This window comes from Globicephala melas, chromosome 5 (genome assembly GCF_963455315.2).
Source record: "Globicephala melas chromosome 5, mGloMel1.2, whole genome shotgun sequence".
NCBI classification, from domain to species: Eukaryota; Metazoa; Chordata; class Mammalia; order Artiodactyla; family Delphinidae; genus Globicephala; species Globicephala melas.
This window is the reverse complement of record NC_083318.1, coordinates 29,296,594-29,313,067: the sequence shown is the minus strand read 5'-3', so window position 1 is coordinate 29,313,067 and position 16,474 is coordinate 29,296,594. Positions and strand designations below refer to the sequence as shown.

Sequence of the window (16,474 nt, the reverse complement as noted above, 5' to 3'; positions counted from 1 at the left end):
TCCTCTTGAGAGGAATGTATATAAATTGTAGATGTATACATACACACATACTTCTCCAGAACAATTTAGTGGATGTGCAGGTTCCCCCCTCCCCAAAGGAGTAAACTGGAGAGTCATTCCAAGCTAATGTACTTTCTAAATTTCTTTCCCCTTTCTTCTTTCCCTCTTATATTGCTAGCAATAATGGAATCCTCTGGGTGCAAGCCAAAGAAAAATCTGGGAAACAAGACCAGACTTCGCAGCCACCCCCCCTTTTTTTTTCTGAGAGTACCTCTTTTTTCTTTTTAGTTTCTGATGAATGACTATAATTTATTTCTACCAAATTTAAATAAGTACTGCTGCCTTGTGTATTTAACTAGGCAGGCAGAGGGAACTGGTTTGTTTAGGAAGCAGTGACTGAGAAACCCTGGCCAGGCGACAGAGGAGGGCAGAAAGAATCCAGACCAATTTGTATGCAGTATATTTTACTCCCATGAAATAAAACACATTTTTTTCATATTTGCTGAAAAGTAAAACAATAATATTGTACGAAATGTTATACACAGGGTAGGTTGTACATAGCAGTTTCAGGAACATCATTGCATCCACCAGAGAGACTATTCTAAAACTGATATTCACACATTTTTTTATAATAATAATATGTTAGAAACATACAGTGTGGCATTTAGTATATACATTCCTTTGCTCGCAAGCAAAAAATCCTAATCGCTTCTGTATAACATGCTTTATTTTAAAGCCTAACCTTTAAAAACACTGTTGTGATATTACTAACAACTGCTTTTTATAAAATTAATTTGACATTTCGATATATATACATCCTTTCAGTCATTTTAATGTTAACAACGCTAAACTTAAAAAATAACAAGCTTATAGTAATGTTAAAATGTCATATCCAGTCAAACATTTGTGTGTGTCCTTGCAACTGTTGGAAATACTTTTTAGTGAAAGATGTCAGACATTGAGGAAATTCCTTTGAAATCAAAGGAGCTCTCTTTAATTCAGTGGTTTCCCTTTTTCTCTATATCTTCTCTCTCTCTCTCTCCCTTTCTTTAGTGCCCACGACCTTCTAGCGTAATTCCCAGTCTTTCAACAAGGGCAGAGCTGCCCTATCCGGCACGGTCCTAGAATCCCGGCGCAGTGCGCGGCTCACACGGGCCGGTCCACGGCGTACTGGCAAGCACTCAGGTTGGACGCCGGGTTCTGCACGCTGGCGTAGCCGAAGCTGGAGTGCTGCTTTGCTTTCAGTCTCAGGCTGGCCAGGCTCGAGTTACACGTGTCCCTATAAACGTACGGAGGAGTCGGCGGCGCGTAAGGACAGGCGGGCGTGGGCACCGCGGAATTCAGCGACGGGCTGCTCAGGTTGTTCAAGTTATTCAGGCTGTTGAGGCTGGAGCCCGGGACGCCGGTCACCGCTGAGGGTACCATGCTGGACGACATGCTCATGGACGAGATGGAGTTGGGTGGGGAGAACATGCTCTGGGATGACAGGGGGTTGACGTTCATAGAGTTGAAGAAAGGGAAGCTCTTGGTGGACAGGGAGGCCGACGTGAGGCCCTTGGCGGCCCAGTTGTTGTACGAATAGCCCGGGTACATGTCGTCGTAGGGCTGCATAAGCCCGTTGAACTGCGGCCCAAAGCCATTCTTGCACAGCTCGGCCTGCTGGTTGCGTTCCCGCTTTCTCCATTTGGCCCGGCGATTTTTGAACCAAACCTGGGGGTGGAGGGCAAGGGAGCAAACAGACGCCACAGATCGGATTAGTAAAACCTAGATCCAGGAAAGCACCAGCAACCACCCCCGCTCGAACACACACCCGCACACCCTCCCCGCCACAGTTCCCCACCCCCACCCCACGGCCCCGTGCCCCAAGCTGCCAGAGCCCCGTCCCAACGCAGGGGGCCAGGCCGGTTCAGGCCTGTGAGCCCGGGCTCTGAGTTGTGCCACAAACCCCAGCACACCGCCTGGCGGCCTGCGAGTGGCTTATTCACTAACCCACGTCCTCCTCAGGGTCCAAAAACACTTACTGCAAAATAAACTCAGAGCAGCGGGCTTTCCGCCCAACCCTTCCCCGGCCACCTTGCAAACTTGCTTGCATTCCAAAGCCACAGTGATGAGGGCAAGGGGCTGGGAGGCCACCTCTCTCTCCTACAACTCCTCCTCCCCTCTCGAATCTCCACCGCCACCCCCTACTCCACGGAACGTGCGCCCTCAACAGGCGCCAGGCCACGACCCCCTTCCTCGCCTAGCAAAATAACCAAATAAAAAGTAAAAGACCACCTCCCCGACAGCTAATTAAACTCCGCGAGCCTGGCGTGTAAATCTCCGGGAACCCGGGAAGAGTCGCTTTGCAGCCTTCCCCTCCCTTCGCTCCAGTCCTTCATACCCTCCGCCCACCCCAGGCCAGACCCGCGCGCCCGGCGCTGCTCCGGCCGGGCCCGGCCTAGTCGCTGGGCTTTGCGGGCGGCCGCCCAGCCCCGCCAGCCCCCACCCGTGTCCGGTGGCCCAGACGCAACCCCATTCTCAATCCACATCGGGCCCGCCCGTAGCCCCAGACGGCGGTTATTGTGTATTGGAGCGAGGCCTGACCCGAGATTTCCGAGCTGACACCGATGATGTTTCACATTACACATCTCAGCCAGGCCCAGCCACCTAATCCGCTTTTTTCCCCCCCTTTTTCCCTTTCATTCTCGATTTCCTTTTTATCCCCCTTCCTCTTTGCACCCGACAGCTATAAAAAGGACGCCTCACTGCCCACTCGGCTGGACAAGCAGCGGGCCTGGAAGGAGGTAGTCCCAGGGAGCCTGAGCGCAGCGCTGCGGCGGCAGGAACTTGGAAGGGGCTGCTGAGAAGTCGGAGGGGGTGGGGGGAGGGTTTTCCGAAGGATTCCGGAGACCCCATAGATTGTGTTTTCATTTTAATTACTTGCCATTTCTACCCTGGGCCGTCTAAACTTTGCCCAGGCGAGAAGAGTACGTGTGAGGCCCGATCCCCAGATGCGCGTGAGAGCTACGAAAAACTGACCTTGTGCAAAAAAACACGCGGTCCGGGCCTGAGCCGTGGCTCTGCGCTGTTAAACTAAAACCATTTCCAACTTCAACCTGGCTCATTTATCCACTAGCACAGCCTCATTCCCTGCACACATGCCACTCAGAGAGTGCCTTCGGTCTCTCGGCTTTGGGAGTGCATTTTGGTCTCATTTCATCATTATTGCTAGAGTGTTTTCTTCTGTTTTCTCAGCTCTAACTGGGGGCTCTTTTTCTATCCAGAGCATTTTTTTTTTAACAGCAAAGCCTCTGGCTCCTGCTATGCGTGTTTTCTGCTTCCAGAATCCTAACAAATTTGGAGTTTTCCACCGACCAGCACAAACCAGGATACTGGGTAATTTAAGTTCATTTTTGCCAATCCATAAAGTACAGATTTGCTACAAAGGTAAGCCCTTTCTTTAATAAAACTATTATGATTGGGAGGAAGGGTGTGAGTAACAGTCTCCTGAGAAAAGATAAATAAACCAAACCGAAAAGTCTTTCTTCTTTTCTTTCTAAGAGGACCGTCAGGGTAGCAGTTGTGTATTAAAACTGCTTCCGCAGATCACAAAACCAGGGGATAGGGTGTGGAAGAGATCTGAATGGCAGAAAAACCGCAAAGACTGTGTAAGGAGGGAGAGGAGAGGAGAGAAAGGGCCGGGCTAGGCCTGGCGCGGAAGTTTTCCAGGGAGGGCAAACCCCTGCGTGTCTCCGGCGGGTTTTCCTTGTTAAAGGCGCTCAGGTTGGAGCCTGTCCTCGGCTCCTGGCCTGGGACGGATCTTATTAGCGCTCGTCTGGCGAATACAAGCCGGGAACACAATGCCCTGTGTAGGGGAATGCACGCGGCCGCGTTTGGGAGCGCGCAGTGGGTCGGGGCGTGGAGCCGGAGCCGCTCCCGGCGCCTGCGCCAGGCCCGCGGCCAGTCTCGGAAGAGGGAGCTGTAACCTCGCAACTGGGGCCGCCGTGAGAGGCCATCTGCCTTTGCAAAGGCACCCACCCGAGCCCTCCCGGACAGCGCTGCCTTCCACACTCTCTCCCGGGCTACAGGGCCGGCATCCCCGCAACGCCCTCCCCGCTAGCCCTCCCAGCCTCCGTGCGGGCTCCTACCCGGACTCGGGCTTCCGTAAGGTTGGTCCACACGGCGATTTCTTCGCGCGTGGACATGTCCGGGTAGCGGTTCCTCTGGAAAGTGGCCTCCAGTTCCTGCAGCTGCTGGCTGGTGAAGTGAGTCCGCTGCCGCCGCTGCCTCTTCTTCTTCGACGGGTCTTCGGCGCCCACGTCCTCATTCTTTCCCTGCTGGCTCTTATCTTTCTCTGAAAACGAAACACACAGAGGTCCCCGTCAGCATGCCCACCTGCTACCCGCGAACGCCAACTGGACTAGGCGGCAGAGGCCGGGGAAGAGCTGGGCTGCCTGGCGGGGGAGGAGGGTGTGGAGCGGCCGCTCCGGGCCAGGGAAAGAGCTGCGTCTGCAGGGTGTGCAGACTGTGAGTGTGGGTGTGCGCGCCCCACCGCCTCTCTTCCCCCAGCGCCGCACGTTTTATTTACACGTTTATCTCACTGCGACGGCACACTCATTTTTATAGCCTGTGCTTTCAGGTATATTTATAAGCTTCTGCGTGGACACACCAAATCTCCCGGGACACCCACACGCGCGCGTTTTACAGAACCCCCTCGTAAAAAGCTCAGATTTCGATGCGGTTTCGGAAGGCTAGGAAAAGTAGGCTTCGGGATTCGGCGAGGCACCCAAGTTCCTCTGCCCTTTAGGAAAACCGCCTGTTCTTCTGAGGCGTAGTTTCACAAATATTTTTCTAACAAGCGGAGCTTCTTGGTAGCTGAAAGCCGAGAGCAGAACAGGGGACGCATGGGGGCTCGGGGAGCGGCCTCTGAAGGTCCTCTAATGGAGATACTGGGATTTTTGTGACCCAAAAAACAGAAAGGAGGCCAGGATCGGAATAGGGAGGGCGGCAGAACTGCCCGCGTGGATCGCGCCACCCCAGCCGGGCAGTCCAGGCAGAGCGAACGGGACGAGGGGTCAACACAACCCTGGCACCAGAAGTTCTGCGGGGAGCGGGCTACAGGACCACTCCCACCACGCCTCCCCCAGGAGGGGCCGACTTCCTCGGGGGCGAGAAGGGCCGAGCGGCGCGGGGCCACGCGGCGCCTTACCTGCGGCCTCGGGGCTGGAGGTGTCAGAGATGGTGTGCACCTCCAGCCTGTGCTTGGAAGAGTCCAGGGAGCGGGTCTGACCGGCAGCCAGGACCGAAGCCATGGCCAGCGGCTGGGGATGGTGACAGGAGGAGGACGAGGAGGCGGCCAACAGCTTGGTCCCTGCTGCTCGGTGCTCAAAGTGCAGCGGGCCTTTCATGCAGTTCATGGACGAAGGAGCGCGCCGCCCTACGAGTCCTGGGCTGCCGCCCGGCCGAAGCCCCGCCGCCGCCGCCGCCGCCGCCGCCGCCGCCGCCTGCTCCGCTTCCCGCTCTAGGCGCGGAGTTTCCTCGCGGTGGCCGCCGCGGGCAGAGCAGGGAACACAACCCGGGCAGAGTCCTCGAGCCGAGCCGCCCCAGTCCCCTTCGGAAGGCTCAAGCGAAAGGGTCCGGCGGCCGAAAGTCAGCGGGCCAAAGGAGATATGGGGATGTGGGTAGGAGAGCACGGTTCGGAGCGTCTTTGGGGAGCAGGCTTCCAAGCTCCAAAGCGAAACAAGAGTGGGCAAAGACCCCTTTCTTCCCTCCCTCCCTCCCTCCCTCCAGTACCCCTCCAATAAGGAAAGCTAACGCCGCCGTTTGCGCTCTGCCCGCCCCCCGCGCGGCAGCCCTGACAGCGAAGTGTCAAGAGTGACAGGGACAGGTAGCTGTTATTAGATCTCCTGCGGCGGCGGCGGCGGCGGCAGCGGCGCGGGCCTCTGGGCGCACCCTCCGCGGTGCGCACACGCACACTCCCTCGGGCGGTCGAGCTCGAGCCCGGCCTCGCCGCAGCTCAGGTCCCAGCACCCAGGCGAGCGACGGACCAGCTCTGCGGCTCCAAGCTTCCCTGTTGGCCTAACATCTTAAAACCAGAGGCGGGCTTCCTGGTGCCGAGACGTCACTCGGCCGCTGCCCTCCCCAACCCTCCCCGCCTCCTCCCAGACCCTTCGCCGGCTGGAGTGACGTGACTCCGCACCAATCAGGAGCCCCCGAGCCGCGACCGAGGGACAGTCCTGTCTGCACCTATCAGCTGTGCGGGGCCGGGCTAATACCTCGCTTTGCCCGCCGAGTCTACACCCGGCGGCTCCCGGGAATTCTGCTCTGGCCCGGCCAAAGACGATCCGGCTTTTAGTTCTGGTGGGGAGGTGGAAATATGCGGCTGGGAGTAAAAGGCTCGTCAGAAAGAAGCGGAAAGATCGAAGGCTGAGAGGTATAAGGATCAACAAGACACCCAGCCACCCTCCCCTCCTTCCTTTTGTGTCTCACTACATTCATTTCCCACCGAGAGGTGTTTTTCTCCCCCGTATGGAGAGGAGACATGCTACTTAAAACCAGAAAAATTTCAGAACACCAACAAATCATCTCTCCGATCTTAAATTTTCCAAACAGTCTGTCAAGTGAATGCTGCGGAGCTAATCTGAAGAAGCTTTACTTTAATTGCAAAGAAGACGGAGCCAAGAGAGGCTAATAAATTAGAATTCGAGAAGCAAATGGATCCGTCAAAAGAAAATTACCTTGACTTTAAACGAACAACTGTTTGGTGGTTCACTCTGGATTTATACAAGAATAAAAAGTCGCCTCAGATCACGTTCTCTGTAATGCTTATTAGTCCCCAGACAGAAAACACACAATAGACTAGAAACTCTAACCCAGCATTTTCAAAATGCTGAAAGCTTATCCATTCTACTTAACATTGATTCAGACACATATCCGAGAGCTTTCAAATTCCTTATACACTGTATTAAGCTCATCCTAACCCGAGAGAGCCACGCTTTAAATTCAACTCTCTTGTTTACTTTGTTACCAGATTCAAACCCATAAAGCCTGTAGAATCAACAACCTTGAGCTAATTATATATAAAATATGCTTTAATGAATTTCCATACAATTAAGAATGTTGCCAAATAACCAATTTCAAGGATAATTTTTAAGTCATTTTCTATTCCTAGGAGCTCCAGGCTGTCTTGAATTGGTGGAGTCCATAGGCAGAGGCAGTAGGTTGTCGGCAAAAGCCTAGGAGAACATTCAGCAAGGAAAAGCAAAGCCTTGTTCATTTATTTAAAACAAAAGGAAAAAACACCTTTGGGGACATCTAAATCTTTACAGCTCTATTTCCAAAGAAATTAAAGAAAGAAACTCAAAGTTATCATTCAAAATAATTTGTGAAAGTCCTTTTGTCCTCCGGCTTAGGTCAGCTGGAGAGCACAAACTAATCTCCCCTGGGTTTCTGCATTGATGATTGCTTTATTGTGGAGTTAGTGTTATCATCCCTGAATGTGTATTTGTTTGACGTTACAGTCAATGATTTGCAACACCAGTATGAGGTATCTTCAGAAAACTCCCTCCTTGTCCTTGTTCCCAAGATTGGGAAACTTTTCAATCTGAGGCAGAGTGGACGAAGCAGACTACAAATACGTTTGTAACCTATGTGTCTCTCCTTTGCCCTGCTCCCGCTTCCCCCCCACCATATCTGCAACTCCTCCCCCATTTTAAACAAGCTTGAGAGCAGTCCAAGAACCAAATGAGAATTCTTCAGTCTCTCCCCAAAGTATCATGCCACTTTAAGAAGAATTTAGCTACAAGGAGGAACTTTCTTCATAGGAAGCTTTAAATCAGCATTTCTGGTTTTAACCTTTTATTCCAGTTAACCCCATTCCATGCATACACACACCTGCTTAGAGCAGAACACATCCTCATGTGGCAGGTCTGCATTAGCTGAGGCTCATACGTCCAGCTATATTAGGTCCTGAAATCTTATCACTAAATTATACATGTTACATAAGCAGCCTGTTGGTAAAGAAGGTTAAATTAATTTACATTCTGCTCATTAACTGGTGCTTAAATGATGCATTTTATCCCTGAGATTTGGTGGAGAATCTCCTTCTCAGACCCCCCAGTGTTTCACTGAAGACAATGCTCTTACATTTGTAGTGGTTTTTAATCTGATAAGACACTAATTTGCTTAAGTCTTTTAAATAAGGGTTTTAAATGTTTCTCACCATTTTCTTATTGAATTTCCTCTAATTCCCCCAAGACCATAAAGTATATGTGTAAAGTAAATATTTCCTCCCATTACACTGCCAACTGATGACCTATAAGTAAGTCAATATGAATCCAGCCCTTTTCTGCCCAATGTGTTTACTAATCATATTCTAGTATCTTCTCTTAAACCTCAGCATAGCTGCAATCCCCACAATACCATACGCTCAAGCCTTCATATCACAAAGAAACTCAATCACATCAAAGAATGAAAGATTCTCCTCCATAGTGAGCATACTTTTTTTCCTTGTCTCTTCAACATTCAAACCCTGGAGTTGCAATTTTTGGTGGAGGCTCTGAGTGGTTTTCAAAACTCCTTACTCAGGAGAGCTGAGAAGCTCCACAGAGCCATGTAGATTTCTAAGCCCATCTCTCATTAAACCCATGGAATTTTGATTTAAGCTCTTTGGCTCTGTTGACTAACAGAACTTTCCTCAAGGCAAATACAGTATGAAGGACCTAAACCAACCTCCAAAGTGGGTGAAAAATCTAAGGGCAAATGACAGCTCCCCGTAGTGCCAACGTGTGGAAATGCTGGTGATCAGCCTGAAAGCCTAAAAAGATAAGGTATCTTAAACTATATTGATCCATTGCAAAGTCAAGTGGAGAATAAAGAAAGACAAATTACTTGAAGAACTCTGGTTACGCAAAAATGAAATCATATATACATACGCATATATCTATCTATAGATAGAAATACACATACATAATATATCCCCCCCCCAAGAAAAACCCCAACTGAGGCACGGAGGTATTTCTTTGCATTTTTCTAGCCAGAGTTTCAACTCTCTCCTAATCTTCTAATCACTTCACACACTCTGAGTTTGGGTGATACCCTTTCCAGCCCCAACAGCGTTCACTCCACCGGTGGTAGGAGTGCTCCAACATGAAAAGTCTAGATGAGGAAAAGCAAGTATGTAGTGGGGAATGAAGAAACATTTTTCAGTTAAAACTCTAGTGGTGGTGGGCAATTTTTAGATTTAATCTACAAAAAACCTGTGGGTGCAAATGTATAGGCAATACAGATGACAAAGGAGCTGGAAGTAAGGGAACCTTAGGTATTCTGTCAGTTCAGAGCTACTGTTACCCGCCTGTCCCCCACTCTTCTTTGACTGGTCCTAGAAATTACTATGACTTCAGCCTCCATCACAGAAATTGCCAATTCAGAAAAAACCCAGCATGGTCGGTTCGGGGAAGCTGGAGGTGCTGCACAGTTGCGGTGGGGAAAGGACAGGAAGCCCAGCGCGGCTTTGGGTTTTCCACTCAGAAGAAATCAGGGATCGTCTCAATCGGGTTTTCTTGCTTATTCTTTCAAAGAAAGACCCTTGAGGAGGGAAATGTGTGACACGGGGTCAGGCGTGTTTTGAGCTGGTATTTGCCACCGATTACCAGCCTTAAGGTCTTATTTAATTTCACACTCTTCAGGGTTAGTTGCACAAAGGCCCTCTGGCCATTGCGGCGAGAATGGGTTGGGTAGCGCCGCCAAACTCTCGGCTGTGGCGGCCGGGATATGAACTGGGACCCAACCAAGTGACCCTTGACTTCTGGGGGAAAAAAAAAAAAATCTGTCCTCAAAGCTCACCTGGAAGATGGTTCAGTTAGATGTCTCCTTGCGCTGTCAGGCCGTAGAGGGGTGGTAGTCTCGCTCCCGTCCAGGCCAGCTCAAGGACGAGACCCGCCCGGACTCAGGTCGGAGGCACGTGACAGGCGTGAGTGTGTGTATGCGCGAGCGTGCGGTGTTAGGCGCAGAGGTCAGAGGGAGACCTTGCACCTTGCCCGGAGAAGTGGCTCTGCCTCCCCTCCTTCCCCTGCCTGGCTCTTCTCTGCCCGCAAATCAAGCTGGAAAGGGCCGCTTCACTGTCCTCCCCCCACCCCAGTCACGAAGCCGAAGCACCCAGAAATTAAAGGCTTTATTGTGGCTGATTCCGCCTCCCCCATTCCCTAAATGGAATAAAAAAGTGCAGGTTTGTAAAAAGTGGCGGATTCTTTTCGGAATCAGAAGTCTGTAGAGGTACTGAGCAACATCCGTCCTCTCTGGGTCCCTGCAAATGGTCCCCATATTTCCGTTCCCACACTGTGGCTTCAAGTTTGGGATAGCTGGCTGCTGGGCGGTTCTCTTCACCCCACACTGGCGGGTGGAGAGAAGAGCGAGAGATTCGAGGGGGGTCGGGGAGGTGGGAGGACTACCGCAATCACTAAACCCACGTGCTGTAATGCCTTTTCACATCAGCCTGTTAATGCTACAGGTTTATTAGGGGCTCATTTAATCGTCGAACTGCAACTAGTCGTGGAAAAGTAAAATAAAGAGAACGGTATATTTGTGTATAGAGGTAAGAGAGAGATAGAGGAATGAGATAAACATCAACATCTAGGTCCAGACAGATAGAAATGACAAGGGACTAACTAAAGTTACTTAAAAAAAAAAAGGGGGATTGAAATGCTCCTCTTTCTCTATTTTCCCTCTTCAGCTCATGTCCCGTCTCCCTTTCTATTTCTCTTGTTCCCCTTCTTTCTGTCTTCCCTCTCCCAGACATGCTGGTAGCTAACATTCAGCATTAGTTGTCATGGTGACCATAAATCACATAAATCCAAAAATACCCACCTATAATCTGAGATGAAGCTTTTATTTCCCTAGTGAAATAATATTTTAAAAACTGTCAGCTGACAAAAAAAAAAGGAACCCACCTCATTGTCGTAACACAAGTAATATATTACTTCTAAAGGTTTAAATTAAAATGTCAGCCTGTTTAAAACATGCTGGGAGAATCTTGGGCACTCTTCATGTCACATCCTCACAATGAAGTTGACTGCATCACTCCCTATCGCTGTTTAACACATACACGTAATTTTGCCTGCTCTCTCTCCTTCTATTCATTTCTTCCCTCCCTTCCCAACTACCTTAGTCCTCACAGACTGTCTGCCTTAAGTTGTAAAAGAAAGGAGCGTCCTCAGGATCAGAAAGGAGCTCAGTCCTTTGCCTGAGTCTTCTGAGGACCTTGTATGTTGGTCCTCTGTTATCAATCACTTCCTTAAATGAAAGATGGGTGCCTTGGGGGAAAAGGTGCTGGTCAGGGCCACAATGGGGGAGACTTTCTAGAGGAATGGAGAAGAGAGAAAAGCGGAGGGAAGGACTGGTGGGGAAAAGACGGAGTAGTGGAGAACTGAGCGGGGCGGCCAGCTTCTGTGATTACGTCTAGCCCAGGAAAGGTATGTATATTCTCCCACTCTTGCCTTTTTCTCCTGAGAGGAAACTTTCCCATTTGAAGACGCTGAGCGGGGGGTGGGAGGAAGGAGGGTGGCGGCCGCAGTTGGGCCTTTTGTCTTCTACCTTGGGCTTGTTGTCTTTTGCCTATCTTTGGATTACAGGGTATTCGCCTAGATGAAGAGCCATTAATTACCCATTCAGTCAATATTAGGAAGACGACAAAGCTTTTTACATAGGATTAAGAAGACATCAGATTGTTCCATTAGTATATTCCTGCTCACGAATAAGCTTTCGTTATACATTTCCTTCTCCCCCGAGTCGCTCTAACAACTGCTGCATATATTAACAGCGGGCGGTGCGGGATGACAGTCGAGCCAGCCTCGTGAAACTTTGGGCGCGCACCGCGTCAGTACCGAGGAACGCGACCTGTAAAGACTACTGTGCGGGCGGAAATCCGCTGGGACTGACTACTTTTGGACAATTTCCCCTCTTGGGAGGAAAAAAAACCCACACAGAAAGGAGAGGCAGCTTCTACCGATAAGCTGCAGATTTGGCGTGGGGTGGGGTGTGGGTAGAAAAAAAATGGAATTCTCCCCTTCCCCAGCTCCGCGCTTCCGGAGACCTCACGCCTCTGCAGCACGCCCCGGTCCCCTGACCCCTCTTCGCACTAAGAGCCCTCCACCTTTCTAAACACCCCCCTTCTTTCTGACCACGCTCAAGCCGGAGCGCCGCCCCACGCAGCACCATTTTGCCTTTTGCTGGAGGTGGTCTGGGCTGCTTTCGCGGTGCTCCTTGTGAGCATTAAAATAGCTCTGTAACGGCGAAGGGAAACCAGACGATTTGATTTGGGGGGCGCGGGGGGGGATACATTAGGAATCCACGGTGTATGTGCTCCGCAAGCATTTGGTGATTGAGTGAATAGGGCTCTGCGGCCGCCAAGGCGGCGGGGGTTACCGCGGGTGCTCTGAAGAAGACGGGCACCCGGCTGCTGCCGCAGGAGACGGTGTGTGTCGCGGCGGGGCCTTGGAGTCCCTGTCCCTAGGGAAGGAAGTCTGCGCGCACCAGACGCCCGGGTCGAACACTTTCAGCCCAACTGCTCTGCCAAAACGATTTAAAAATTAATGGCATCGCTGGGGGAGGCCCGGCGAAGGTACCCGCCCCCGGTCCGGTCGCGAAGCCAGGCTCGGGGACCGAAAGGCGGCAGCTCGGTCGATTCCAGCTGCGAATCCAGAGCCACGGCCCCTAAACTTTAAAGGTATTGACAGGGGAGGATCATTCCGTCCTCTTCCCGAAGGCGAAGACAACTTTTTGAGTTCCTCCAAACGGAGCTCCTTTCGGGACACCCAAAGCGGGGAAAAGCCAAGGACCTCTGTTCCAGGGGGATGTTCTAAGCGGGCCTCTGCCCCTTCTGTGTGGGGGATGCTGTTTAACTTGTCAACTCTTCCTGTCTTCACCTGCCATACCTAGCCACCCCTCTCTTCACCCTCTCTCAAACCCCTGGCTTTAGGGGATCTTCAGCCTACTCCCTGCCCCCTCCCGTTTCGGGGTTCTAGCCAGGCTGTGGGTATCAAGGGGATGGGGACTCGCTTGCGATGGGACGCAGAGGTCGGGCCTCCCAGAGGTCGACACTGTCAACTCCGAAAACGTTTTCAGTCTTCAGTGAGGACACCGTGTTTTGGAGGGATGAGGGAGAATAGTACCAATAATAGAATAGCATGGCCCTTTTCGAAAATCGCATGTCATTGTAAACACTTTTCTTTTTAAAAGCCAAAAAAAAAGCAAATAAAAACTAAAAAATTAAGGAGAAAAATCATTTTTCTCTTTCTTTCCTTCTTTCTTTCCTTCTTTCTTTCTTTTCTTTTCTTTCTTTCTCTCTTTCTTTCGCAGGCTGTCGATAGGAGTTTGCATATTCCATAAGTTAAATTTACTTCTACTCAGTAAAGGGGACTGTGGCAACCTTCCTTCTATGGCTTTGCCCACTCGTGTGTGACATTTTTGGTCTAATCCCATTCCCTAAACGCCAATAAAATCAAGAATTTCAGCATTTTTCCTATCACGTGTCTCTTCTTAATTAATGGCATTAAACATGTTTGGGCAGCAATTTTCCTCTTCGGTCCAAAAGGTAGAAAACAGACTTAGCTGTGTGGGGAAGAGCCTATCACTGCACTAAAATAATCCGGGCCTGAACATAATGGTTAAGAAAACAATCGTTTGTTATTTCTAGCTCTTTATTTGTTTGCTAATTACCAAAAGCGAACGCCCAGGAGCGCCTGCCTGAACGGTGACAGGAGCAGACAGGACTCACCGGCTCTCCGCCGCCTCTTGCCCACCTAGGAAGCCCCCATCCCACCTCAGGCTTCCCCTCCAAGGGGTCCTAAGCTCTCGTGGAAGCCACCTGTCCTCAGAAACCATTCCTGGGGTCAAGAAAACACTGGATTGGGGTGGGGGTGGGAGGAGACATTTTGCATCTCTCGGCTCCCAGCGCTGCGAGAAATGTCAACCTCGGCTGGACCGCGGCCGGCCCGCGCTGTGCGAAGCGAGACTGGGGAGCTCCCCTAGCCTGGCCGGAGCCGGCGCTGAACACGCACAAAGCATTTTCCCCGGGAGTCATCGCTGCTCTTGATTTTTAACCATATCCCAAACATACTCTGGTGTAATAATTTATTTTTACGACCGATTATCAAACAGAAGAAGAATTTAACACAATCTTAATGACAGAAATCACCCGACGTTATCTCTACATGGCCCCATTTAACCCCATGGGGTTAATCCCGGACAAGTGAGCGTTTAACTGGCCCAGCAGGAGGACTTAGCGATATTGCGCAGTGTCGAGGCCGTTGTGCTCCACACCACTTTAGACGTTTTATTCCAACAAATGATGCTTTTCTCTCCAATTCACTGGGAAGCCCAGTGCGGGGCTTTTGTTTTCTTCTCGGTAATACGGTTTGTTTACTTGGCGGGGAGTCCCAATTCGCTCCCCTCTAGCACACATTACATTTGTATCCTTACACTTTAATCCGGAAAGAGGGGGTTAGGGGCCGAGGACTGTGAGGGCTTTATCTCCTCACGTTATCAAAGGTCAACAACCTCCTAAGGATAGGCACTTATTTATTAAGGGGCCTGGAAAACACGGAGAATAGACGAACGGTAAATTTGAGTTTTTCATGTATTCCAAAGGAAAGGTTGTCCTCTCATCCCCTCTCTGTCTCTCTGTCTCTCTCTGTCTCTGTCTCTCTCTCTCACACACACACACCTAAAAGACACGTTTCAATTCAACAAGATCTGTGCGTAGGAGACGTTTTAAGTTTGACACACGCCTGCACACTTTAAGCAGCAATATCCCTTGCCTTGTCCAGAGTGAAACCGATCAACCACGCTACCAAAACCCGAGATGCCGCAACCAGCACAACAGGTAGGTTCGTGTCGACAGGGGCACACACTGCATTCCACCCTCGGCTGCTGCGCGCAGTTGCTGCCCTCAGGCTCTGCAGGGCTGTTGTCAGCTCGCCGCCGGGGCGAACCTACGCCAGCCCGAGCCTCGCGTGCTGGCCTTCCGCGGTAAACCCCGCGCCCACAAGCCTGGGAGGGGCGCGGCCGAGGGCCGTCGGTACGGGGTGGGCCCTGCCGCTGCTGCATGCAGTGGGACGTGGTGAGCGACAGAGGTCGCTGTTGGACCACTTTTCCACGCCAGCTAGCGGCACAGAGGTAGGTTGGGGGTGTGCACAGATCAGGCCACACATCAGGAGATGATCAGGAGAGAGCGAGAGGGAGAGGGAGAGGTGATGGGTCTCAGGAGTGCAGTATAATTTGGGGAAGGGAATTAACGTTCCTTGGACGGCTGCTTCCCATCCCAACCAGAGGCCAAGTTGCGAGCAGGCGCGCCCCGTCTGGCGGCCTCGCCTGCGTGCGTCTCACCCGAGCCCCAGAGGACCGGAGGCTGGTGCCCAGCGCGCGGCCTGCGCCTCGTTCTCGGCCTTACCATTGGCGCCGGGATGCTGCCTCGGGAAGAGCTTGCTGCTGGCCGCCTCTTTCCGGCTCTCGGGGGAGTCCGTGAACTCGACCTTTTTGATTTCGGAGTCTTTGGGGAAGAGGCATTCAACGGCCGCCGGCTGCACGCCTGGGCCACGCGCGCCCGCCCCACGTGCCGGGAGAGAGACGCCCCGGATGGCGGCGGAAAGTAGCGGGGGTCGAGGAGGTTGGGAGAGGGAGGCAGGACGGAGGAGAAAGAGGGACAAAGAGCAAAGACCCAGTTAGAGGAAAGAGCGGAGGACACTCCCGTCTCCCGGACCCTCTGGCAACCCGGCGCAGGGCGGCGTTCTCTCTCCGCGCCTCCCCGGCTGCCAGCAGCTCCCGTCGGGAGGCGGAGGCCCGGGGCTTCGACACGCGGCGACAGGCTCCCTCTCTATCCACAACCCCCCACTGGGAGAGGCCACCGGCGTCCTGGTTCTGATTTCCTTCCTGCTCTGGCCGACCCCTCGGGGAAGCGCCCGTCGCGCGGCCTCGCCACGGGACCAGTGCCCTCTCGCCGCCCTCGCGTGTCGCGGTCTCCCGTCGGGTGACCCTGGCGGAAGAAACGACTCTTACCTAATTGCACACACGCCGACACTAGTTTGCGGCAGTTGGTCTCCATTCCCCGTTATCTGCAAAATGGAAGAGAAGGAGGGCTGTGAGAAGCGGCGGCGGGCGAGCGCGCAGGGCTCAAAGCAGGCTACCTGTGGGGCAGACGACTTCGACACTAGCTATTAGGCGCCTAGTCTGTGCTAGGTTTCAGGCGTGTTTCTCGAACCTGACAGTCTCTGGCAGCCCAGCCTCATTCCCACCCTTGCCCCCGGTCCAGGACATCTGAATGTTTACCAAAGAGGGGCGAGGGAATGTGCCTCCAGAGTTGCAGCAAATGGGTCCAGGAGCTCTTGGCCGATCAAGTCACCGTGTTCTGGGAACCTAGGCTGTGGAACTACTCACAGGGGAGTCTGTGTCAGGGGTTAAAAGCCCGTCTGAACACGAGGACAGCCTTAGCAGATACAAAATT

General features: G+C 52.0%; 1 protein-coding gene across 2 annotated transcripts; it reads right to left on the bottom strand.

Moving 5' to 3' along the window:
- Nucleotides 1–1,146: 1,146 nt before the first annotated feature.
- PITX2 (paired like homeodomain 2) lies at nt 1,147–16,075 on the bottom strand. 2 transcript variants are annotated; one of them, XM_060298741.1, is made up of 4 exons: nt 16,030–16,075; nt 15,425–15,562; nt 4,128–4,333; nt 1,147–1,710 (listed from the first exon to the last, which is right to left on the bottom strand). In XM_060298741.1, exons 1-4 carry the CDS (start codon nt 16,073–16,075, stop codon nt 1,147–1,149), a joined length of 954 nt encoding a protein of 317 aa, XP_060154724.1. The 2 variants fall into 2 exon arrangements, with proteins under 2 accessions (XP_060154724.1, XP_030719919.1); XM_030864059.2 differs by lacking the exons at nt 15,425–15,562; nt 16,030–16,075 and adding an exon at nt 5,189–5,396.
- Between the last annotated feature and the right edge of the window lie 399 nt (nt 16,076–16,474).

Coding starts and splice junctions, on each gene's coding strand:
- PITX2 (XM_030864059.2), bottom strand. CDS start 5,396: ATGAACTGCATGAAAGGCCCGCTGCACTTTGAGCACCGAGCAGCAGGG. Junction 4,334..5,188: donor CTCCAGCCCCGAGGCCGCAG/GTAAGGCGCCGC, acceptor TTTCGTTTTCAG/AGAAAGATAAGAGCCAGCAG. Junction 1,711..4,127: donor TTACGGAAGCCCGAGTCCGG/GTAGGAGCCCGC, acceptor CTCCACCCCCAG/GTTTGGTTCAAAAATCGCCG.